Source organism: Polyodon spathula, chromosome 10 (genome assembly GCF_017654505.1).
Source record: "Polyodon spathula isolate WHYD16114869_AA chromosome 10, ASM1765450v1, whole genome shotgun sequence".
Classification (NCBI taxonomy): Eukaryota; Metazoa; Chordata; class Actinopteri; order Acipenseriformes; family Polyodontidae; genus Polyodon; species Polyodon spathula.
The window spans coordinates 43,707,646-43,732,978 of NC_054543.1; the positions used below are offsets into that span (position 1 = coordinate 43,707,646).

At 37.0% G+C, this 25,333-nt stretch overlaps 1 protein-coding gene across 1 annotated transcript; it reads right to left on the reverse strand.

The window, feature by feature from the left end:
• Positions 1-64: 64 nt before the first annotated feature.
• Positions 65-14,450, reverse strand: LOC121322370 (ly6/PLAUR domain-containing protein 1-like). The gene is made up of 3 exons (XM_041262226.1): positions 14,268-14,450; positions 11,965-12,099; positions 65-600 (listed from the first exon to the last, which is right to left on the reverse strand). Exons 1-3 carry the CDS (start codon positions 14,317-14,319, stop codon positions 365-367), a joined length of 423 nt encoding a protein of 140 aa, XP_041118160.1. The 5' UTR covers positions 14,320-14,450; the 3' UTR covers positions 65-364.
• Between the last annotated feature and the right edge of the window lie 10,883 nt (positions 14,451-25,333).

Sequence of the window (25,333 nt, forward strand, 5' to 3'; positions counted from 1 at the left end):
TGTTATTGATTATTACTATCCGTGTTTTATCCAGGAGCTATACTATCCAGTGTTAACATTCCCGATCTCATTCCATTCCCCTGATTGTGAAGTTCTGCTTGATTGGGTCCCATTTCCATTAGTTTTCTTGCTAACAAAGTTCTAGCAATTTTTTTTTTTTTTTTACTAAAGTGAAGGTTGTTGTTTTTTTCCCCTCTAGTAATGATTGATTTTCCTGCCCGACATTTGACACATTTTTTAATCTCTTTAAGGATCAGGTTTAATGATTAATGGTTTAAGGCATTGTAAAAGGGGTACCACTGACAATGATTCTATAACGCTTTAGAAGATCTACACTTTGCTGGTATATCATAGAAAGCTAGTTCTATGTCAGAAGGACTACAATTAACAAGGGCAGCAGGGTGACGGTGGCATGCAGTCGGGCTGTGGGTGCTGTAGCTGAGCTCCCCCTCCTCCTCTGCCTGGGTCCGTTGCAAAGGGGGGTGTTGCAGCAGCTAATGCAGACCGAGCCCACTTTTCCAGGGGCGCAGAAAGACTGGTATCCAGAGGAGGCGATGAGGCAGGCTGCCGAGGTGGCGCAGGACTTGCGATAGAGTACACCTGACAACACAGAAAAAAGGGTTGTTCAAAGTCAAGGTGACTTCACACATCAGCGTTGTGATCTTGCATGACATATTTTTTTGCAGGGAATTGTTTAACAAGCATTTCTGGGCCATGGTTCACCATAGAGATTTTTTTTGACAGCTGTCTACGGAGACCAAACTACAACTTTCTGTGCTGCAGGCCATACTCTCTTCCAATGGCTGACCTTACTCGCAGTCTCATTGTGGTAGACCACAGGAGTGAGGCGAGCACAGAAAAGTGTAAATATACCAGGAAGCAGCAGTCCAACGCATGTAAAAGCTTAAACAAACTAGCTTACCTCATACTGTCTAGATTATTGATAGCTCGGGTAATGTCAAATTATCCTAAACTCTCTCTTATGAAGGGTGTTATTAGCTCTGTCCTTCACTGTTTTACACATTCAACTCAACTTTGGGCTTTCAGATAAGTTTATTTTGAGTAAAAAAAAAAAAAAAAGTTTGGGATGTTAAATCAAACATGAATCTTTACAGAATTTCTAGAATTATTTTTTCAAGGGTTCATTTACCAGCAGAATATAATTACACGTATTGTTTGTTCAAATGAGACAATGGCAACAGCACTGCTAAATAAATCATATTTTACCCATGGACCATTTCTTTTAATCTAAAAAAAATATATATCTGCATTGCATAAAAATGTGCTCCTTTGTTTGGTCTCAACTGATAAGACAATTAGTTCTCATTGTGAAATAAAAGCAATTATTTGGAACAAAGCGTGACATTTGGTAAAGCACAGCGTGTCACTGAAAAAAATATGGATTACTGAGATTAAATGCACTTAGTTTTAACACACAATGTAGAAATACATGTTGGCAGTTGTTCTGTTAATCATATAAAAGACAAAGACTTCTTGCTGAAAAATGTGTTGAATTTTGTTATTAAGCTATTATTAGTGTATGTCTTAGAAAGTAAATGCAGTTCTTCTGATAGAGGCTTGCATTTTCTCAAAATGTATGTTCCTTAAATGTGTTCTAGTTTTTTGGAAGAAAGGGACTGTGTTCAAATAATGAAGAAGCAGAAGAATGTTTTTTTTTTTCCCCCATCACATAGCCAATTAACCTCTTTTAATCCTTTAAGGTACAAGGGCCATACATGTCCCACAAATAACAATGATGCAGACTTTCTTATCCTTGCAACGAGGTGTGCGAAGCAGGTTTAAAATGTACTAACAGGTTGGCTCTGGTCATCCAAATTGTCAGTTTCCTCGTGATACTTGAGTCACACTCAAAAGTACTTTAGCAAGAAACCATTTGAACATCCACTCAGTGCCTTGTGATCCCTAAGGGTTAACCACAATATAGTTTTTTAAGATGAAACATCAGGCTTTACATTCAGAGAAATACTGAAAGAAGCTGTTATAATATATAATCCAGCATGTCTTTTCACATTGACACATAGTCGCCTTTTACATTTGTAAAACTTTTGCCTTAAATTGCATTGGAGGTCTGGTAAGCCTGAAATGTGCAACAGGGTGAATTGGCTTTATTATATTACAGAATAACAAGGACACCATCTGCAAACCAATTGAATCAATCAGTTATGTAATGATAGCCCAATTACACAAAAAGTGTTTGCTACAAGCTGCAGATGGTTTTGTCCCCCTGAGCATATGAACAGCACAGTTAAACAACTTCAGCAAAGCTGGGTAATCATAAAACAATGGATTTACTTTTACACATGTGCAATACACTGGACTTGAATTTAACAAGGAATGAGCACTAATCATTCTGCAGTGCAACAGTGACAGAAAGTTCAAATGTAAAAACTGAGTTTCTTTAAAAAAAAAACAATAGTGCTACTAATAATAATACCATTAACACTACTACTACTACTGATCGAACCCAAGGCCCGAACCCCACCTCGGCCTCCCCTCGAGAACAACCTGAGCAGGATCTCGCAGTTCTCCTCAACCCCCCCCCCTGCGATCGGCGTCGAGGAGGACCCTGTACGCGATGATGCTCCACACCCTCCACTTCCCTGTCCTCGTCTCCCGCCGAGACACCGCTAGGTGGGAGCCCATTCGACCACCGAAGGGCGTCGGTCCCCAGTGGGAGGCGCTGTACTCCCCGCTGGTCTCCAGGGATGGAGGGTCCTGCACGGAGCGCTCGCGTCTGGAGAGATCCTGCGTCACTTTACTGACTCAGACGCCGCCTACCCTTTCTGCAGTCAGTCTGAGTCGGTGGCTCATATTTATTTTCTTTGCGCCAGGCTGCAGCTGTTCTATTTGTTCTTAAAGAACCTCCTGCTGCAGTTCTGGCTGCATTTCTCCCCTACCCTCCACATATTCGGGCACCCTGTTCGTGGCTCCAGCAAGAACAGAGACCTCCTCGTGAATCTGCTCCTGGCTCTTGCTAAACTAGCAATTTACAAGACCAGGAAGCACAAGATGAGCGGGGAAGGTCTCTTTAACTGCGGGGCCATGTTCAGGGCCCTCGTCCGATCCCGGATTAAGTTAGAGCACGCCCACGCGGAGTCTGCTGGAGACATGGCCGCCTTTGTCAACCAGTGGGCTCTAAGGGGCGTGCTCTGTACCACCTCCCCTTTTACGGTTCTTATATAATTTGCAGCCCTTTTTCTGTTTTTTTTCTGTTAATTTAGTTAAATGCCTATTTATTTAGCATCCTCTTTTATGAGAATGCTAATTTGATATTTTTTTCTCCAGTCATCACATTGACAGCTGGAGGTGACGATGGCCTATTAGGCATTTAAATAGGACTACTACTACTACTACTAATAATAATAATAATAATAATAATAATAATAATAATAATAAATAAAATAATAATATTAATAATAATAATTATAATTGTTATTATAATAATACACAGAAAAATGGTGTGGTGTGGTGCTCAAGGCTTTGATAATTAAAGTTCTTAAAATGTATTTGGTTAACTTGTGTCAGTTGGATTGATTTGGGGAAGTGGCTCAATGTGATTTTAAATAAAATACAAAATGGAGGAACATTTTTTTAAAATCAAAAGATAACTAATTCTAGCAGACTGCAAATGTCTACTCATAGTATTGCTGCTAATTTGCTGCATTTGTATAACAGACCTCCTGCAGAGATCTTAAAAATGCATGGGGACGCAAGTAAACAGGCCATGCTATTGCATGGTGCATGCAGCACTGTATATTCAAACCAAACCAGCTGCAATTCAAAGTATGGAAAGGATACAGGGAAGGATGTTCAGTCGCATAACATACATCGTAGGATTCTATTTTCATGTAAGACTACTGGACTCTGCAGCATTCATTTACTATTTTCTTTCCTGGATAATTTCGGTCAAAAGCTCTTATTATAAATTCAGACCTGGAGAATTGAAAGGTTTCTGGAGATCACAGACATGCATGACCTTTTTCCAAGAGTCCCAAGGCAAGGAGAAGAACCTGCTGTTTCCAGATTGGTGGTCCTCTCCGTGCAGAGCAGCCCTTCAGAAACATTCCTGAGCCTAACTGTGCATGCTCAGATGGAATCAGCTGTTTAATTTGGCCTTTTTATTTAAAACTAAACAAGAAAACTTTAAATTGAAATCAATGGGCAGCATAATATAATTGGCTGACATACTAGTGTAACCTAGGAAACCAGTGAATACTCACTGGCTGTTGCTAGGGTTCAGCCTCCTACATATATAGTACTACAATTAACTGATTATAAACAACTTAAAAAAAAAAAAAAACATTCAAGGTTTTGTTAAATCAGCAACTCCCACATATATCTGCTTAAAACTGTATTGGTCATATTCCCTTGGGAATTTTTTGTTAAAGTTTTATAACCGGCATTGTATATACATTAGAATGGTATTAAGAATAAATAACCCTTTCCATGTTATTACAACGTCAATACTAAGATGATGAAAACACACTTTTAATTAACAGGCAATGAGAAGTGTGTGTTACCTTATTGCCACACTTCATCCTATCCACTCAAAACATGATCATGCTTCAGTTCTCTTTAAAATAATAGTGCAGCTGCAAAATTCAGCCACTAGGTGGCACTTTGCATTAAATAAAATTAGAAAAAGGTAATTAAGAACACCTTAAAGGGTAGACTTCTTTTGTATTAAACATAAACTGTCTTGAATATAAACATAGTTCAGGCTACTCCATACAGACCATTTTGAAAAAGAGAGACTTATGTTACCTCAAACACTAAATGAAAATATAAATCCCTGTGCTAAACTTTAGTACTTATTTGTGTGGACCACTGACTCACTGTGGTCTCACTCAGCAAATGATGACAATCCTGTTGTTGATTCTAAAGTGCAGCTTGCAGGTTCAACTGCTTTAGTAGGTAACTATACTATGATGTGGGTTGTCTTTAATAACCAACGGCATCTACTGTACAATACACGTTTACTGATAATGAAAAATGGCTTATTATACATCAATGAACATCAGGTATGTCGGGTCCAACTTACAGTTCATATATCCCCTGGGAAATAAGTAGGCTGTCAAAAAGCAAAACTGTCTTCTACAATTAACCAGGCTTGCAATGCAGCTATAATAGGCAGGGGTCTGGTGTTTAATTTAAACTGCATGTTTAAAAAATGAGTAACAAAACTGCATAACACTGTTAAAAATGTCACACCATAATAATCTACCAAATTAATTATAATATAATCTATGTAACACATTGTTTTATTAGTACTATCATTCCATAATTCATAAACCCAGACTACTACATTTCATCCATAACCACTAACATGAAACCGCAAACATATGGCGGTGCCAAACTATTCAAAAGTGAAGCAATATTGTTTGAAATACACATTCATATTTAACATATGCGCACACAGTCAGCGACACTTTGTCAGGACGCCTCAGGAGAAATAAAAATATCCCGAAGAAGCGGCTGTCCCAGCTAAACGAGAGGCATTTGACACGACCTTAGTCACACCTTTGTTTCTAAATGAAAAGAAAAAAGAATGAAATCACATCACATTATGTTTAAATGTTAATCATTTACAATATGAGTTAATTGTTGTTTTGTTTTTTATTCCTAAACAAAATGAATCGCTGTTCTTTAATTTCTATATGAAATTAAAAATAATGCAATCATATCTTATCACAAGGCACCTGCGATATTGACACAGCAACTTTCTTTGCAACAGCAGCCTGAGAAAGCAGGAGACTCCAGCTCCTTCAAGAGTTCAACATGGTTTACCCAATTTAAGTCTCAGCGTGATCACGTACTCGCGTACTCACTGCACTGTGCTGCGTGACCTGCCCTGCTCTGAAACATGATCTCCAGTCATCATTTGAAAATACTGTATCCCAATTAAACAAAGTCACGTTCCAATTAAACAACATAAATAGCATTGGGAAGAACCGTCTCCCAGAGCTGTATCCCAATTAAGCAAAAATCCCAATTATCAGTATCCTGATTAGGCAACACCGACTTTATAAATGAATTACCTAATTACATAACTGTCAGACCATACTTTATGAACATTTTAAATAAATTATTTTCCTTTTTATGTATCACTCAATACAGAACCGCTCCAGTTCAGTATATAAGCAAGCATTCAAATAGTCAATGCATTTGCTTCCCAGTCTCTAATGTGGAAATCCACTGTCCTATAATTCGATGCCGTCTGTTGTAAAAACAGGGTCACAAATGAATGAAAATTAAAATGGATGTGTGCACTTGATTGTGGACCATGAACTTTAGCTCAACATGGCGCATTTCACTTTTAAATAAGGTGCAGGGAACACGGACCACTCCAACCACTGAAGCTGCTATATTTTACTGCCTACAGAAATTGGCTGTCCTATAAAAATGAAATTATGCTACTTTGCAGAAGCCAAAGCAAGGGAAAAAAATACTAATTAGAAGAGTGCTGTACCAAATCAATCCAAATTCCCTTCATTTGCATATGAACATACATTAGGAGAAATACATGCTTGTCGGTCTACTCTCAGGGAAAAACAGCACAGCACCAATTTGTGTCAGGAGGAATTAGATACAAATAATTGCTGATCCATTACTCAGACAGTTTTTTTTTTAAAACCTTGTATTTGCTCTTCAGCTAAAAAAAAAATATGAAAATTATCCTAGGAAGACAAACTTAATTTGAATGCATTCTGCATACATGAAGAATAAGCAACTGGGTGGAACTTGTTTTGAAATTGTTTTCACATACTGCATTAATGTGGAATTTTTCAGAAAGGCAACTTCAAACATACTCAGTTTCAAATGAATATTCCACTTGCTAAATTTATATAGGATAATGTCAGTAAAATAATAATAAAAATAATAATTTAGAAATAATCTCTAGTTTGTGTAGTTTTTATACTTACTGTCTGTCCCGTCTCCGTTCCACGCTGAATGGCTAGGGGTCGCTGTCAATCATCTTAGCTGTCCATTACTACTGTAGTTTCACTGTCACTGTCATTTCACCCCGTTCTGACAGATCTCGTTGACTGAAGCACAATGCTCTCATTCGCTTAAATCACTGTCAATCATCATGACCTGCACCGACTGCACTTTTATTTCCCAGCTACAGCGCCTGTCACTCAAAGTGCCTACTTTGAAATTAGGTAGATGTAGGTAGGCTTTTGCTATAGGTATATGGTGACAGTTACTAGTTTGATTTGAAAATGGGGCGCAAGAGGAAAACACTTAATGAATACTGTGCACAACACCCTGATCAATGTCTGAAGTCTCCGCGGCATGATGAAGCAGGCCCATCTGCCTTACCTTCAGGTCCAGCTGTGCGGAGTCTGAAGCAGGAGAGGGGGAGCTCAGACTCCAAATAATAAGTCCAAGTTAGTTCTGTTCAGCTATTTAATGTTTTGTTCTGTGCATATTATTTTTACTTTAAATTTATGCTATAAAAGTCTGTGTAATACACTATATGCTGCATTCTCTACAGTTTATTTGAGATAATTTTTTAATTTGTGTAAGATCCATATCTATACAAGGTATAGCTCTGCTGTGACCAAACGTTATTTCAGTTATATTATGTTGGGTTACATCTTGCAGTACCCGGGACTTTTGGGGTGCTACATTGAACTTGCGGGGGGATTGGGGCTATTACTTTTCCGGTAATTAGTTGTATTTCAGTGTGCTTCTGTACAGGTGTGTGTGTCCTGACCTGTCTCCCCCGCCGTTTGTGTGTGTCACCTTGCACGAGTCTGTGAGTTTAAGTGTGTTTTGTGTCTAGGCAGTGCTAGCGTGCTGCCTAGGGTGTCAAGTGCACAGTGCAGCTGTATGTAAAGGGGTCTGTGTTATCTGCACTGTGTTCGGTTTTGCCAGTCAGCTGTTTGCACGGGACCGAAGGTCTCAACGATTGGTCTGTGTGTATGTAAATGTGCCCTGTGTTTGTGTGAGCCAGTAGGGCTCGAGGGGAATCACTATTTAGGAACTGCCCGCGCGCAGATTGCGTGTGGTGGTGTGTGTTGTGTTGCCTAACTGGGCTACCTGTCCTTTTTCTAAAAACAGCATCCTTTTGGCCGCCATTCCATTTTTCAATAAAAATAGCAGTTTTAACTGCTTTGAACTGCAACCTGCGCTGTCTTCATTTATTCCGCTGCAGACCAGATACACCTCCACTACAATAGGATAAAGGGGTTTCGCTAAATAAGACGTTTTTCAATGGCATTAAAAGTCTTTGTTTTTTTTAAAGCATATTGGTTGACTTCACCCATTCTCTGCTTGAATGGAAAAATAATGATCGATAAAAACGGGAAAATTCTTTCAAAAATAAATGTCGATAATATTTGGCAAAAATATAACAATCAAACAGTAACAAGCCTACACACAAACACACAGTATAACGCAAATAAAGTATAAAAGAATGGACCAAGCTAAAAAAAAAAAAAGAAAACAGATGGTTATGCAAAAACAGTTGCATAACCATCAGAAGCAATGTTTTTAAGTTGCTCTTACAATTGTTTCCATATTAGATTCAGTTAGGTGAACTATTCTATTTATAATTTATACAACAAAATAAGTAGCTGGTATTTAAAGCAGACCTGCCATAACAGTTTGTTAGTTACTTATACATATTAAATGAGTACAGACACCAGCGTTGGACATCTGAATTGTGCTGGTTTTCGTAGTGAGATTTATCTACGTGGTGGACATTGTAAATGTACTTTTTCCTGTATAGATTAATAGCCTCAAGGTCTTTTTTATTTTTTCTTGTTGTCACAGTAAAATAGCTTAACACAATCGAATCCTGTTTACGGTCCCTGTGTTGTACAGTGTGCAAGTATTTAGCTCTTGTGCCCCAGCACTTAAGGGTTAAGTACTTCTCACGGATTGGAATGTTTAAGTAGCTCATCTTTAGACTAAAGCCCTAAAACATTCTCTGGGTTCTTTGTACCATCCATCTATTCAAAGAAATTATGCCTAAGGGATTTTTTCTAAAGCATTTTACTACAGGCACATTATAAAATACATTAAAATGACAACATTATCAAACACTTTGAACTGAATTTCCTTGAACTGAAAAAAAAAAAAGTTGAATTTAATGCAGTGTATTAAAACTTCAAGTATGTTTCTTTTGAAAAATCTAATAAAGTGCTGCACTGTTAATGAGCCATGATGCATTAAGACGATGATGTATAATTGTGTTTCTGAAATGAAAAAATATTAATATTGCAGACTATAAGCTACTGTACCATAAAGGCATTTGTCCTGGAACTCGTGCTGTCTCTTTTTGCAACACAGTTAAACATTTCTAAAGTAGCTGTCAACATATTCAGACATATACAGTAACTGAAATACCACCGACATTTTTTTAAACTGCCTTAGATATGGAAAATAGGTACCCTCACTAATACAGCGGAAAACAAATTCTTCCGCTTCCACTCATGCCAAACTTCCAAAGTTCTTGTAGTATACCCCCAAATTTTGCCCCTACGTCATTTTATACACAAATCTCACAAATATATTTAACCCTCATTAACCATAACCAATTATTAATCGAGAGTAGATCCACTAATAAAACATCAATGCTATCTACTGTGAATTTCATCAGAAACAATGCAATATTCCAAATCATTCACTGTTTAAAAGGCATTAATGAAGTTCGTTCAGCACGGGCACAGCCCAGTGAGACAAGCTGCTGTGTGAATGTGTTGCTGTGGGAGTGCAAGACTTGTTTTTGATGTGGCCCAGGCTAACAGGGGCCGGGAATAAGTGTCCCAATAAACCGTGGGTTTGAGTACCTACAAATTGTGTATCTGTCCTTCCTTCATTTTCCACCATACACTGCAATATTAATTTGGCTTGTGGGCATTGCAAATCATTTCAGGAACAAAAATTCTAATATTCATTGTAAGATAAAACAGAAATAACATGGTCTCCTAATTATGGACCCCGACAACTGCATTATAACAGGGTAGCACTGTATTATAACATATTGTTAGAATTTTGATATAAATGTTATTTATATTGTAAAATTATATTTTTTACATGCATGATTAACTAGTACTATTTAAATGTATTGGGCACTGTTAAATTGATCTAAATGGTGGCAGATGTACAGTATAGGCTATACTAACGTTTGCCAAAGTGGGGGGTCGCAACCCCATTATGGGTCTCGGCAAGGTCTCTGATGGGTCGCCAAACAATCTAAAAAATATGACCTTCAGTGCACGCTGTTAAGATTTAGTTTCACTATACAACTTATTATGCTTATATTCAAAATAAATATAATTCACATACAAATCACCAGCAGTAATTATGCAAACAATGTATTTTTTTTTATTTATGAACCAAAAAAATTAAGCACAAAGTGACATTTTATGTGCAGTTACATTGAAAACAGTTGTTAAAATGGATGCAAAATGAAAACACGTCTAATCCTTGCAGCTCAAAGAAACAAAAACAAACTTGCTATTACTATCTTATATTAACTTTGGTTTTGTGACAAGGATGATCCGAGTCCTCATGTGTCATTTGTTGTGCAGTACTGGCTCACGAAAACCTTAAGCCGTTGGCATCTTGAGAAATGGCATCCAGATTGCGTTGGGAAACAACACAGGTTTTTCCAGAAGAAAACTGCTCAATTAACTAAACTGCAAGACGTTCTTAAAAAATCAGTCACTGTCTCAGAGAAGGAGATGAATGCATCCTACCTGGTTACAATGTATATTGCAAAAAACAAAAAACTGCACGTCTGACTGTTGTCGGAATGTTTGCAATGCTTGATGTTGACTTGAAAATTAAAACTGGTTTTCATTATGTTGAAACACAATTTTAAACTGATATTGTAACGTAGAGGTAAAGGAAGCAATCCAGGCAAGTATTCAGGTCTCAAATGCACGGCTTATTTTACAAGAATGAGCAATTAAAAAATAAGTGCAATAAACAATAATGAAAAAAGACAAATAAAACTGTTTCATAAACAGGCTGGTAACACACACAAAGCTAACAGTCTCTGCGTCTGCCTCAATAATATAAAAAAAAAAAAAAAACGTTCTCTCCCAGATCTACAAAACTCACACCCAGACCCTCCCTCTGCCAGGCTTTTTCATTTCTTTTCCATTTATTTCTCACCATCGTGTGCACTCCGCCAATCACAAGCATGCATTCCAGTCCCACCACCATTATCTCAATGCAATCACATAGTCTATCCCCATGGGGGTTCTCCAGCAAATGCAACTATAAAAAATCAAGACTATTGTCTTGATTTTTATAACTTTGGTAGACCAATAGCAACTATAAAAAATATCTAAACATTGGCAGTATTAAGACCCATCACTGTTTAGATCAATTGAATAAACTTCCTCAAGATACACATCTCCCAATAGCGTACTCATAATACGCCTTTCAACTTCCTGGTCAGCATGACTACTGCATATTACCTCAATGCCATAGAGTTTTCATGGTATATGCATGAATAGCATTTAACTATGCATGCTGTAGCATAAATGTATAATAATAAAACTAGACCTGTGTTTTGACAAGCGTTCTTTTCAATGTCAGTGTTTTCTCCTCGGCTAGAAATTTCTTTAGATTTACTCATACGCTACAGAAGATGAAAAAAACACTCACTAGCAAAGTGGTTCTGTGAGATAGCATTCCTTTTAGACATCCGTATTTAGAGACCTAAAGAACAGGTGCCTAATGATGTCTCTCCCTGTACTTTTATCTTAACAAACAGCAAAGTGGTGCTGAGTACAGACGCTCGAATGGGGCTCTAATGCTTGTCTGGAAAACGTTTTAAGCGAAAGAGCTCAAAACAATACTGCAGCAGATATGTGTTATCCACTCCAGTTTCAAAGGCAGCTAACTGTGCCCTTGATAATATATTTTTCTGTGTTCAATTTGTCCCTGAAAGTTTTCTGGAGTGACGCATGTCCTTACCATCACTCCTCATGACCACCTCTTTTTGGCACATGTCCTGGACATTGACAGTACAGTTCACTATATTTTCCGGGGAGGAACACTCATTCTTCTCAAACTCTTCACACTGGTAACACTGGATTTGCAGTGCAAGCCCTAAAGGAAGACATAAATGAAGTAGTAACAGTTTACAATACAGTAGGACCTCTGAGTTCGAGCACCCAGGGGATGGAGGTAGTTTAAGTCTGGACTGTCTGTAACTGACAAATGACTTTACACTGGTTTTAATACATGTGTACATCTGCTATCTACAGCCTTAATCTGGTGAATAACACAAAGATACAGCACAGTAATGCAATCCTCATATTGTTACGGTTTGAAAAGCTTTAAAACTGTACTATACATGGAACGTATTATTTAAATTGTAACTGTTGCAAAAACATATATTTAAATGTCCTGGAAAACCTGGGTTAGTGCTTGTTTTTATTTATTTTTTAAACAAAATGCATTCATGCAGCTTGCTCAGTCCTTCATACTCCTTTGGTTTAAAATCAGATGTCATACTGCAGATAAATCTCAAATAGTTAAACCCATGATTTAAAGCTGATATAATTTAATTTTAATAATTTTAATTCAGATCTTGTGATCATGGTCTTGTTTTATACTGTGAAAAAAAAACAGCTATTAACTGTGATGAGAAAATAAAAAACAAAACAAATAATAACAAGAGTTGTAACAGAAATGGTCTATAAATACACAGATGTTCAATCACATTTAAATTTCCCATACAGCACTCAGATTTGCTAAAAAGTTACGATTATTAACTGCTAGTTAACTTTAATAAGTAATAGTTGATTGACAGTCCCCTCCAGTGGGTGGCCATACTAGTCAGCAATAAGATGAGGCCCTTTTTAATAAAAAAAAAGGTGAACTGTGACATACCATGTAAAAGCATAGCAAAGTGTATTAAAGCATAGTAAAAGCATAGTGAAGCACAGATGTGCATGGGCACTCACAGATAAACATCAGACTAAACAGCACATTTGGTTAAAGTTACTCAAGTCAGTCACTTAATCTACAAATATTTACAACATATTCATAGTTTGATAAACACAAACACACACACAAGAGTTATAATGGGGTGTGTCCAGCTTATCAAATTTACAATAAACAAAAACTGCAAACAGTTTACAAAGAGCTTTGACATCTTTGTTTTGAGTTGCTCTAACTGACATTTCTATTGCTTTTGTATAACTTTTGACTAAATATTGAGTATTGCTGCATTACATTCCTCCATGAATTGCCTTCTTAAAGTTTACAACGTAAAATTATAGCAAAGTGTAATGAAGCACAGTGAAAGCATGGAAATGCATAGGTAAATATTGCAAAAAATACCATAGTAAAGCATGTTTATAAATATGGCAAACCAGGGCATTGTATGACATAGTATGACCATGGGGGGAACAAAATGTGCTAAACTTTTATAAGGGTTAATGTCGAATGACTTAATTTAATCTCTTTTTAAGTTATGTATATATATATATATATATATATATATATATATATATATATATATATAATATACGTGTTTTTTTTTTTTTTCAGAGTCTCATCATCTGTTTGAACATATGAGAAACATATTCTTAAAAGTGCTTGACGGAGATGTAACTATTCCTCGTTATTCTGGACCATGAATTGCGCTATGACTAAAACAATATTCACGCCCCGCATCGCAACAGAACTACCTGTCAAGTGCAGAACAGAAAGTGTCTCTTTTGTGTCTTGTACATCACAACACAGCGCCGTTAACATTGCTATGGATATTTTACACAATGTACATAACGGTTAAGTAAATGAAGCATTTAACTCTGTGTGCAAATAAAGAGACACTTTATAAACTTCACACATTAATATAGTTCCACTGTTACATATGTGAGGAAAAAAGCTATTCAGTTAATTGATATGCACAACATTTCTTGAGCTGAAATAATGCAAATCATTCAGATCTCTTAAGCGACTGTATTCAGTGGCCTTATATACTTATCTAATCATATTCGTTACATAAATACTATAAATGTACACTGATAAATAATACAGTTGGATTCATAAGCAATGCTTCTGTGGTCTGTGGTCTACAATTTAGAAGTATTATTACCAATAAATAAAAAAATAAAAAAAAACACACCTATTAATAACGTGTATCTATTTTTTGTTAAACATCATCTGCACTGACTAAGACAGTTAATCATACCACCAAAAAAAAAAAAAAAAAAAACAACAACAACAACAAAAAAAAGTTGAATTAAATGTAACCCAAGTTCTACCTGTATTGAGTAAAAATCCACACACAGTTGTGTAAATGATGAAGCGCCTCATCCTCTCCCGGGTGTAGTTTGTGGCAAAATCATCAGAACTAATGTATTACAAAAGAATGAAAGGCTTTCAATAGGATCCACATCATCGCGCGTTCTATTCACAAGCTCAGAACAGAACACAGGTCTGGGAGATCGAAGCAGACTGAGAGTGAAAATACTGGAGATTCACATTAAAAAAAAAAAAAAATCTACCACGTGATAGCCGCTGATCGCCAAGGGGCCTTGAGCAATTCATTCCACATTCAAGCATACGACGAGTTATGGTTTAGGAGTGCGTGTTTGCAAAATCCAGTATGGAAAAGTAATAATAGTAATAACAAAAAACATAACAAAAGCTATTGCAGAAATAGTATAGTTATAACAGAACTGTGTTTTGCCAGGGACTTGGAAAGCCATATAATACAGTGAAACCCACCTAATGTAACTGTAGTAAGTCTAACAAATAAGGATTTAAGGGAAATTGATAGTGAAAATACGCACTCACACTGTGTAACTAGAAATGTACAAACAACGACAAGAGGACAGTGCTTTTTTAGAAACTAACTATGCCTATTAATATTGAGATGGGTAGGTAGATGTTCTGAGTGTTGATAAAAAAAAATTAAAAAAAATCAGAAGAAACCCTTAAACGACAAGAAAGATAAATGAAGGAAAATTAATCACAACGGGGCATTATCAGTGTATCGACAAATGCTGGAGGGATTAGAGGCTAAATGAAGTTGTGCACTGCACACCAATGTATTGTATTAAGTTCTCCAGGTCTTCAACATTGCACAAATCATGCAACAACTCTGTCTATTTCTGTATTTATTTTTTATCTTTTCAGGTGCATTTGTGAGGTCCAGCAAGACTGAACATCTTGTGTTATTTGTATGATGATTTTTTAAATGTGTTTATTTGAATCTGAAGAGTGTGTTTATGTGCTTGGCAGCCTTTTGGTTTCTTTCATTTTTGTAAACACTCTGGCTGAGTGCATTTCAAATAAGACATGTAATACCCACTATATACAGCTTTATTTAAACTGGCCCTGGCGCGTGATCTTTGAACATTTCTTTATTTAAAGTGGTCCTCCTGGTGCACGGTCTTTGAACATTTCTTTATTTAAAGTGGTCCTCCTGGTGCACGGTCTTTGAACATTTCTTTATTTAAAGTGGTCCTCCTGGTGCACGGTCTTTGAACATTTCTTTATTTAAAGTGGTCCTCCTGGTGCACGGTCTTTGAACATTTCTTTATTTAAAGTGGTCCTCCTGGTGCACGGTCTTTGAACATTTCTTTATTTAAAGTGGTCCTCCTGGTGCATGGTCTTTGAACATTTCTTTTCGGATTTACTGGCATGTTCAGAAAACCTCCAATGTAAATGTAATACATGGCTTACTAAACTGGTACACCAGTATACATCAAAACAAAGGGAAATGGATGCCCAGCTGTTTTTATTTGATTTGTTTTGTTTTAGAATCATTTATACAAACCAGTTTAGACTTCAATGGAATGGAAAAATAGTTGCTTTAGAATAGGGAAACATTTTTCCCCAGGTTAGATGCAGCTGGTAGCATGTGATGATGACAGTAAATATGTATACTGTATGGGCAACCAGCAGTCATTGGTACCCTTGTTTAACGAAGCTATAGCTTTGGACCATTAGAAGTGAACTGCAGTTCAAATGCCAGTGGGTATCATGATCAGCAGGGAGAGAGTGCATGAACAAATACAACTGCACTGAAGAGAAAGCCACATGGGGGTCCAGTAATGATCTAGACAGTGGCTACAATAAATTATCATATAAATGGACAGTAATTCTCCTCATTGTGACCTGCACCATATGAAATAAAAAACTAAACAAAACAACAAAACAAAAAAAAAAAAACAGTTTAACCAAGATATTCAAACTTTTTATTTTAGTTGCATAGAAACAGTATCGCAGGTCCCCTGCTGTTGAGTTTTATTTATTTATTTATTTTTGTTCCTATAGGGTTTCTAGAATATGGAGATATTTATGTATTCATTTGGGGTTTTTTTTGGCAATTAAGGACATGTTTATAATATACAAACCAGGAGCAGACATAACCAGCTTGAGATGGATATGGAAATCCTTCCCGATTCAAAATTACAATAACAAAATGTCTCAGTAGCTTCGCCCTTTTTTAATGCTTTGTTAAGGCAACAAATTATTTCAATTGAGTGGCATAAGACAAAGAAAATATAGAACACAGTTACAATGGTTGGTTGCCAGGGGTCAAAAAATAAATAAATAAATAAATAAATAAATAAATAATAATTTCAGAGGAAAAACAGTTATACATAACTATAAAGAAAAGTATTTTTTAAATAAACTTGCTTTTGTGTTCCTTAATTTAGTAATTGCGTAGACATAGGGTGTCAATTCTATCAGCATTTTTTTTTTTTAATGAAGGCTTACGTTTAGACCATGTACATGTATGTATGTGGAACTTCCCACATACATACATAATAATAAAATTAATAACAGAATAATAAAATTAATAATGTAATTAACTTCTATTCTGGAAGCTTGGCTAAAGCAACACACTGTATCTTTGATATCCAAAAGAAATAACTCATTTTTAAACTATTTTTAAAAATAAAAAGATAACTGTCTTGCATGAGACTGGACTGTACTGTAAACATGTACTGTTGACTCCAGCTCAGAGGGACAAACACAATAATTATCCAGATTACCTTTAAATCTCTGTAACATTCTACTGGAGGGGTAAAATCTGTATACATTTTAAAGTGTAGCTCTTTAGTCTCACATGGTAAAGGAAAGCAGCACAAGATACACCAGGTAAGTCCCCATTTGATATTACTAAACTGACTAGACCAGTAGCTAATCCAAAACATGCATGCCGTTTATAACTAAAGAGGAGATTGCTTTACCAGGCCTATCAAGGAAATGCTAACTTGATGTAACAAGGTATATGGCGCTGAGTTACAAACTAGAATGTAATTCTTTGTATAGTAATTAGAAAGTTACATTTCCATTTAAGATCCTGACGAGGAAGAAGGTTTCCTATCTTGTCTAACAAATCCAGCACAAAAATGACACCCATTATCGAGCCAAAAAAATAACGATTTACAAGTATAGAACTACTGTAAATATTGATACTACTTCCTGGTATGAAATCACTTCCTGTGCTGTAGCTCAGTTCCACTCCAATTGAACAGGCAGGGGTGAAATTCTCAAGAAAAAAAGTGCAGGTACTCAAATACACAGCTGAGTGTAAACATTTTAAACTATAGACAATTTGAGTGTCAATGAATATATGCTTTAAAAATGTATACATATTCGTACACAATACATTTATAAATACAAAATAAGCCTTAAAAATACCTTCTCAATTATAACCAATTCACCATAAACAAGGAAGCTGAAAATACCGAAAGCTTTGTACCATCTGCTTGTATCACTCAGTCATGTCTTATAATATAACACTTAAGTTGAACCTTAAATGACAAGCATTAAGAAATATTACACCATGCAGTAACTGCTGTAGAGAGAGAGTTTTGTTTCAAGATACCCTAAAAAAGGGGTGATGTTATAAAAATTGGTAAAAAAAAAAAACAACTGTGCCATGAAAGAATGATACAAAAAGGTCAAAGTCAAACTATGCACAATAGGGGCTAAAATACCCCTCAAATTTATTATGTAACAGGCACTATTAATACAAATGATGTACTTGGCGATTTTAATATCCATAGTATTCTCTGAAATCATCCCCATGCGTTCCAGACCCTCACTTACAACAGGACCTGGCCATGCTGCAATAATAGCCTTGGATTAAAACATATATCTGTTTCTTTATTTTGTACTTATTACTTACAATAGTGTGTTCTGTGTGCTTCTCTGTTATGGTTCTCTATCACGTAATTACCATGATCTATTCCCGAAAAAGTTTTTTCAGGCAAAAACAGTATAAAGTAGACCTTTTTTTTTAATTATTTTACTCCTGGTATTGTAGTTTCTGCACAATAAACAAAGTGGCAAAATGCACAATCAACATGGAGTGATTATACTGACGTTAATTGTGGCCAATAGCAGCTAACAGAAACAGAACCAGTATGCGGAAACAAAATGCAAGCAGCACAAAATGCTGAATGAAAGTACATTTGAGAAACGTTACAATAGTGGACTGTGAGTTGATGGAATGCATCCGCATTGAATTAAAAGTAGATTAAATAAGTCCCGGTACCCAGTACCAGCATCAAAATAAGTCCCAGTACAAAATTCCGGTGAGTGCCATCAGAATTTCACCCCTGGGCACAGTTATTGGCACCCCATCTAATGCCGCAAGAGAACCGTAGACAATGCTATCACTGCGTTTTCCCTGTTTACCTCATTTCTCTGCTGTTCACTCTAGCTTTCCTCAGCCACGCTCCGCCTGGGGGAAGTGATCAGCCGGCTCAATCACATCCAGGTGGGGGGTCATCTCTAAAATAGCCTTGCACAGTGCTTGCCACGTCAGTCATGGGGAGTGGCCAGGAGTTCCGTTTGGCAGCTTTGCCTATCAATCTCCCCCTTTTACCTATATTAACCTAGCACTACTTCTTCTCTTTGTATCCTCTCTAATACTGCACCGTCTACACAGGGATCCCTCCCTCTGGGGGGAAGTGAGTCTCACTCCCCCGACCGACCAGGTCGGCCTCCAGCCCAAGTCACTTTTCCAGGTCTGAGCACCTTTTTGCCCCCTCTGGGGCAGGCCGTGTCTCGAGTCTACCACCCATCGAGGCATGCCCCACGCGGGGGGGGGCGGGGGGGGCGGGGTTCTCTTCCTTCGTCTCTCCTATACGGACCCGAGACACTTTTCCCTAACTCTCCACACCACCCAGCTGCCAGCCGATGCTGCCTGAGTAGTGATGGGATCTATCCTTTGTCCTCTATGTCTCATTCTCCTTGTTGCCCAGCAGCCAGAGCATGCTGCCTGACCTGGACTTCAGAGCTTCGTCTTTCATATGTTCTGTCTCTCATCCTTGATAGTGAGAGTTCAGAGTGTCTTGTTTGTATGTCTTGTCCTGGCACCTTACTTGTCTTAAGCCCCCCAGCAGCCAGAGGATGCTGCCTAACCCGAAGAGTACAGTCCAGCCTATTCTATGTCTAACACCTTTGTCACTCAAGCATTCACATGCCCCAGGATTGCTGCCCCTCACGCCTTTCTTTACTCTCAAGTCCTCGTAGGTGTCCAGTGAAATGTCAAAAGAGGATAATCAGCAAAGGGAGCCTCATGGTTTAGCATTGGGTCCTAATATAGGACCTGTTGCAGAGGGGGTGAATCTACAATGTTGTGGCTGGTTAACGGACATCACTAGTCGTTGAAAGTAAAGTCTTTACGATTTACAGAACAATGCAGGGCTTGGAAGTGACTCATTGTTATGCTAATGACAGGTTACAAAATGCTTTTAACATTTCAGTTATTAGCCAGTGTATGGAAGCTCCATATAAGGGGAATCAGTCCATAGATGTATTGTTCATGTTCCAGATACATTTGGAAACATTCTGCTTAATATCACAATGGCTGGAGTACCTCTAAGCATACCTCTTTATTATAGTAGAGTGCATTTGTGTTATTTATATTCACGTAATTACCCATCATGAGGCTCTAATTATTACACATTCCACTGGTTTAGAACAGAGTTAACAGCAAGCAAATATCTTACAGTAAGCTCCTCAATGAAAGGCATTCACGTTTGAAAGATCATGCAGTATTTCTTAACCATTTTTGACACGAAATATAGATATTTTAGGTGAAAAAGCAAACAAACAATTTGAGTACTTGGTATCTTTAATAGCACTGATGTGTTATTGCACTACAATGCACTGGTACTTTCAACACCACCACTGTTGATGATGCTTCACAACACTAATACACACCAACCCACACACATGTAGTTTGTGTCTGTGTGTGTTTCTTTTGATGTCATGGACACTGGCGTTGCTGGTAGGAAATCTAGTTCTGCTCACCTGTATTACAGAACGACTGTCCTGCTACCAGGGGATTTGATTAGCAACTTTTACGCTATTTCCAATGAGTGTCCTATAGCCTGCCACCACTTCCTCTCCCCCAATCGTTTACAATTGTGGTTATTCAATTGATATAAACACTGACACTGTTTAGAACAATATAAATATGGCCCATGGTTTAGTTCTGAAAATCAAACATGTGCATGCGATTCTATACATGAAAAACATTAATTCTGACTACCCCTGCCTTTCTTTATGTATGATATGAAATAACCTCCTTGCATTACCCTTTTACCACACTAACATAACAAAAATGCTGGTATAAAGCATATCAAATGACAAGATCACATTCAAATCAAGTGGAAAATGTAAAATTAACAAAACTAGGCAGTACTGGTATCCTCATGGATCATGAGTAGCCTACATACATTAAAAACAATATATTTGAGGATTTTTTTTCCCAGTAAAGTAAGGTCAAAATCTGTGGGCCAAGTACACAGTGGTGTATGAAATATTGCTTGAGGTAATATCTAAATGTACTTTTATCCTATCTTCAGGCATTTCCTATTGAGTCTGCCACATTGTATGGTCCACACATGCATCAAATGAACCAAATGGCTTCCACTTAAAAAGAAAAGGCTTTTATATTTTAATCTTGAGAGTGAAAACAGTTCCAGAAGATTTTATCTGCACTGCTGCTGTAAGAACTGTTATTATGCTGTAACTACCAATTATCTACTGTATAATTACATTGACTAATTGATTTAATTTGTCACAGATCGTTCTCTACTGTCAATGAAATCTAAAAGACGTCAGGCTAATTTACTGCATTTCATTGTTGATATTATATTATTATTTGATATTTCTGTCCTCTGTCAGTAGGGAGAAAACAAAAGCCCGATCTGCAAAGTCACTTTCCTCCTGCCTCCTTGTAATTTCCCTGAGGTGGAAGTGGATTGAGTGTGTGTGTAAGATAGCATAAAAGAATAATACAGGATGTGTTGAAGACCCTGCACTCTGTCCTGGTCGATACAGCTTGTTTACAAACTGCATTCAGTGTTTGGGTGTCGCCTCAGATGCCTTTCATGGTCCTGAGCAGAAATACTGAAAGCACTCTGCACTGTGTGGATTGAAGTGACATCTGTACATTTTTCATTGTATTGCCATCTTGGGTAAATCACTGCACCATTGCCTTTAAAATTTTGCTGGAGATTTCCAGCAATGTTTACAAGCTTAGGTCTGAGTCGTTTTTTCAATTTCATAGCTCATAATGTTTGCACTGAAATGGATGAAAGAGAATGCAGCCACTTTGTTCTTTGGTTTTGGAATGACATCCACAAAGATTTAAAATTGTGCAACCTAATATGATTTATAATGTATAAGTTATGACTTTAAAAGGTTAATTAGGGATGTGTTTAGTGTTAGGGTTGGAGTTGAGGTTAGGGATGTGTTTAGGGCTAGGGTTGGGGTTAGGGTTAGTGTTAGAGGTGTGTTATTTCAATCCTATTTTATGAGAATGTATTCTTAATCATATAGGAGGGAAATTACAGAAACCTGTGCTGATCAGTCATGAAGACATACTGCAATGACTTCAATCAAAATTGATTTCCCATCTGGTATTGCATCAAATAACAAAACAAAACATTGTGTTATCGTTTTATCAATTTTGCAGTTCATCACAGTGTTTGTTGTTCTGTAAGTGGCTGTAAGGATATTATGCCATAATAATGGATGCATATTTAATCACATCTGTATTATAACTGTATGGTGCACATATGAGCTATTTAGTCCAGTTAACTTGGGGGCATTCTCCCTTTAAATATTAATATACAGAAGAGATGACCTTCTTGGCTCTTTGTCCTTTGGTGTCTCAGAGGGTGTAAGAACTGGCAAACCATATAACCCCAGGGCTCAGCGCTGCCTGTCATACATACAGCACACTCAGGCCCCTGAGTTAAATGCCAGCAATGTAATTACACTGGGAAAAGCATGTGTTAAACATGCACGGTGTGTTTGTGCAACTAAACTTGGCTTTTCAATTTGAGCCTATATTTAATCCTGTGACCTGCATATAATCCACCAGGTGTGTGGCCAGGTCACAAGGATAACCAATGATCTGTTCAGCTTACTGTCTGACATGGTGTATAGATGTGGAATAGCCTGGAACACCTAGAATGGCTTTCCCAGTGGCTTTAATTCATTTTCATTTTCATTTTGTGCCTGTGTGGTTAATAACTGGCAGAAAAATAAAGCTAAGCCTGAAGAGGGAACTAAGTATTATTCTGTGATTTAGTGTTTATTTTATGGTTTAACCCACACGTATTCTTTCTTTTTAACAGGCAATTCTTGACTGTTTATGTCCCACTAGTACAGCACGGCACACCTACATTTTAATCCCAGTGCAGCATCCGGTGGAGTCTTCAGTTAGATGCACACAGCACTGGAAGCTAATACAACTGTCTATTATCATTTACTGTTTTCATCTTTGCAACCATGACATTTCAATTAATGACAAACTTTAGGACTTTTCACTTTATAATTGTGCAAAATACAATTCCAATTACCGTATAATTCCAACACAAATACATTTCAGGGCCAGAGGTGAACCAGTAACCTTTGAAGATATTGCTTGTTTATGATTTTCTTTCATTTTTCCATTTATAGGGATGCCAGAGCACACAACCAGTCACTGATACTGCTATGATAACGCCCACAGGCAATCAGTGGTCATCAGTAGTCATATATTTTTGTGGACCTGTTTAATGGACATCTTGCACAAACTTTAGTAGACACCTTACAGCCTTGGTCTCCTAAATATACACAATCCCATATATGCCCACACACGGTGCCCTTTTGCCCCTCTGCTAGAACTGCCAATTGATATCCTAATTAATGCAAGTTTCAGTAGTGAGTTTGTGTTCCAGGCACCCCTGCTAGCATCTGTTCTTAACCCTCATGCACTCATTTGGCTTTGGTCTCAAACCCCTGTGTTTTTAATTGGTCACCCCATCTGATTTCTATTTTTGTGTGTCCCAGCTGGTAATTTGTTCCACTTTTCGTTATACTTTGCTTTACAATAGATTGTTTTCAAAGCTGTCTGGTGAAGACAGCTCGTGAGCAAGCAGTATGAACCTCGTCTCACGAGACTGCGGGCCTAGGAAGAGCCTTTGGGTTTGTATAATAATAGAACAGAAGCATTGATGACATATTCAAACAAGGTTTTCTTGACAATGACCTTGGGACATGCAATTGTATTTGTTGCAGTTTTGTCATAAAAAGCCAGTGAAAACATTAATGTTCAATAAGCCTTAGTAACTTATTAAGGACTTTTATCATTGCTGTCAAACCTGTTTTGATGCACAGGCTGAAAATAAAAACAAATTATATTACTAGCTGGTTGGCTAAATGTAATTTGCCCTGAGAATGTATTATTTTATCAGCATTTGCAAGTTAGAAAATATAGGATGTTTACCTAAAAAGGGCAATATGCTGATAAACTGGTTAAATATTATGCTTTTATGGGGTTTTGATGGTAATAGAAAGGACTGTCTGTAGGGATTGTCTGTAAGTGGCATATTCCGCCCAAGGGATTTATGTGACTTTTCTAGATTAGTATGGTTTAGCTAATATGATTAAGCATGCTTACAGAATATTAGATTATATTAAATGCAGGTTCCTCCTATAAATCAACTTAACAAGTATAGTCATTTTGAAATGCTTTCTCCTGATATAAGCACTTTTAAATGAATAGCATCTGCAGTATGTCCAAGTGAAGCCTTATCGCATATGGGAAGAAACAAACATTACAAAATGAAATGTGGTTGAGTAATACAGTTTTAACAGTGCTGTTTTGGTATTATAACCAAACTGCCACACACAACATTTTAACTAGCTTACTCTTAAGGGCACCAAAGAAATAATTGGGCCACATTTTGCATTAGAACAAAATCCCTAGCACTATAATTTTATAAATGATCAAATCTTTTTTTTCATACATTATCATTATACAAATTTCAGCTGTAAGCTCAGTGAAACAAATGCTTCACAAAGCAAGCGTGTGGGTGTGTGGGCTTGTTAATTAATCACACTGAGACCTTGAAGATCTGATAGCAAAAAATGAGAAACCCTACGCAATGAGACCCGGGTTCAAGATTAGACAGTTGGGGATGTGAGATAAAGAAGATGAATAGAACCTGTGTATCTTTATTTTTTTTTCCTTTTTTTTAATTTTAACGCAGAATTATAATGAAAAGTTGACACATACACTATTTTGATAAACTGTTACTCTGTGACTTTAAGAATGCTCATATTGGTACATTTATAAGTTCAAAAACACTCATAAACTACAAGCTAAAATGTTAAATAACTCAAGTGAACTGAACACATTAGTTGACCGCACCTCCTGATAAAAGCACTTTCGCTCTCAATAGATGAATAATAATGTGGCCTGAATGGTGGATAGCTCAGTGAATTCTACTGCTTGATATACCACCAGACAACCTAATTTTACAAGCATCAGCATCTTTACCAATGTTTTTTTGTTTTTTAAGTTTTTTTTCTGAATAGTTCAGATGAATAATTATTTTCTGGGAGCTGTGCTGGTTCCTTAATTTGCATATCTTTTACAGTGTTTTTTCTTACAACTTGATTCAGCCAGTTAGCTTTATAAAAATTCACATTGGTCAGTGTGTGCTACACAAAACCTTTGGAATAAAAGAGCTAAAAATGTAAATGCATATTTTGCAACCCTCAACAGGAAGATAATATGATGCTGTGGTCCTCAGGCTACTGTCACCAATGAATGAGGGTCAGTGAATTCGTCACTAAAATGGTTAGTGACTGTCTCCCATAATAGCAGCAGTGTTTATTTGACTCTATAAAACTGGCCGTAACTGAGATCTTTAGATTGAATGAGGTCTAAGGCTCCTCTAGATCTTTAAAGAGTTTAGCTACTGAGGATTCAGACCATTGATATACATGAAAGACAATATCGGGCTTGTGATTTCCTTTTAAAATGAAAGCAGATACCGGGAAGCACTTTAAG

Excerpts from the sequence above, each read along its gene's own strand:
- LOC121322370 (XM_041262226.1), bottom strand. The coding sequence starts at position 14,319 with ATGAGGCGCTTCATCATTTACACAACTGTGTGTGGATTTTTACTCAAT. Across the intron at positions 12,100-14,267 it reads TGGATTTTTACTCAATACAG|GGCTTGCACTGCAAATCCAG; the intron begins GTAGAACTTGGG and ends GTCTTCCTTTAG. Across the intron at positions 601-11,964 it reads GGTGGTCATGAGGAGTGATG|GTGTACTCTATCGCAAGTCC; the intron begins GTAAGGACATGC and ends CTGTGTTGTCAG.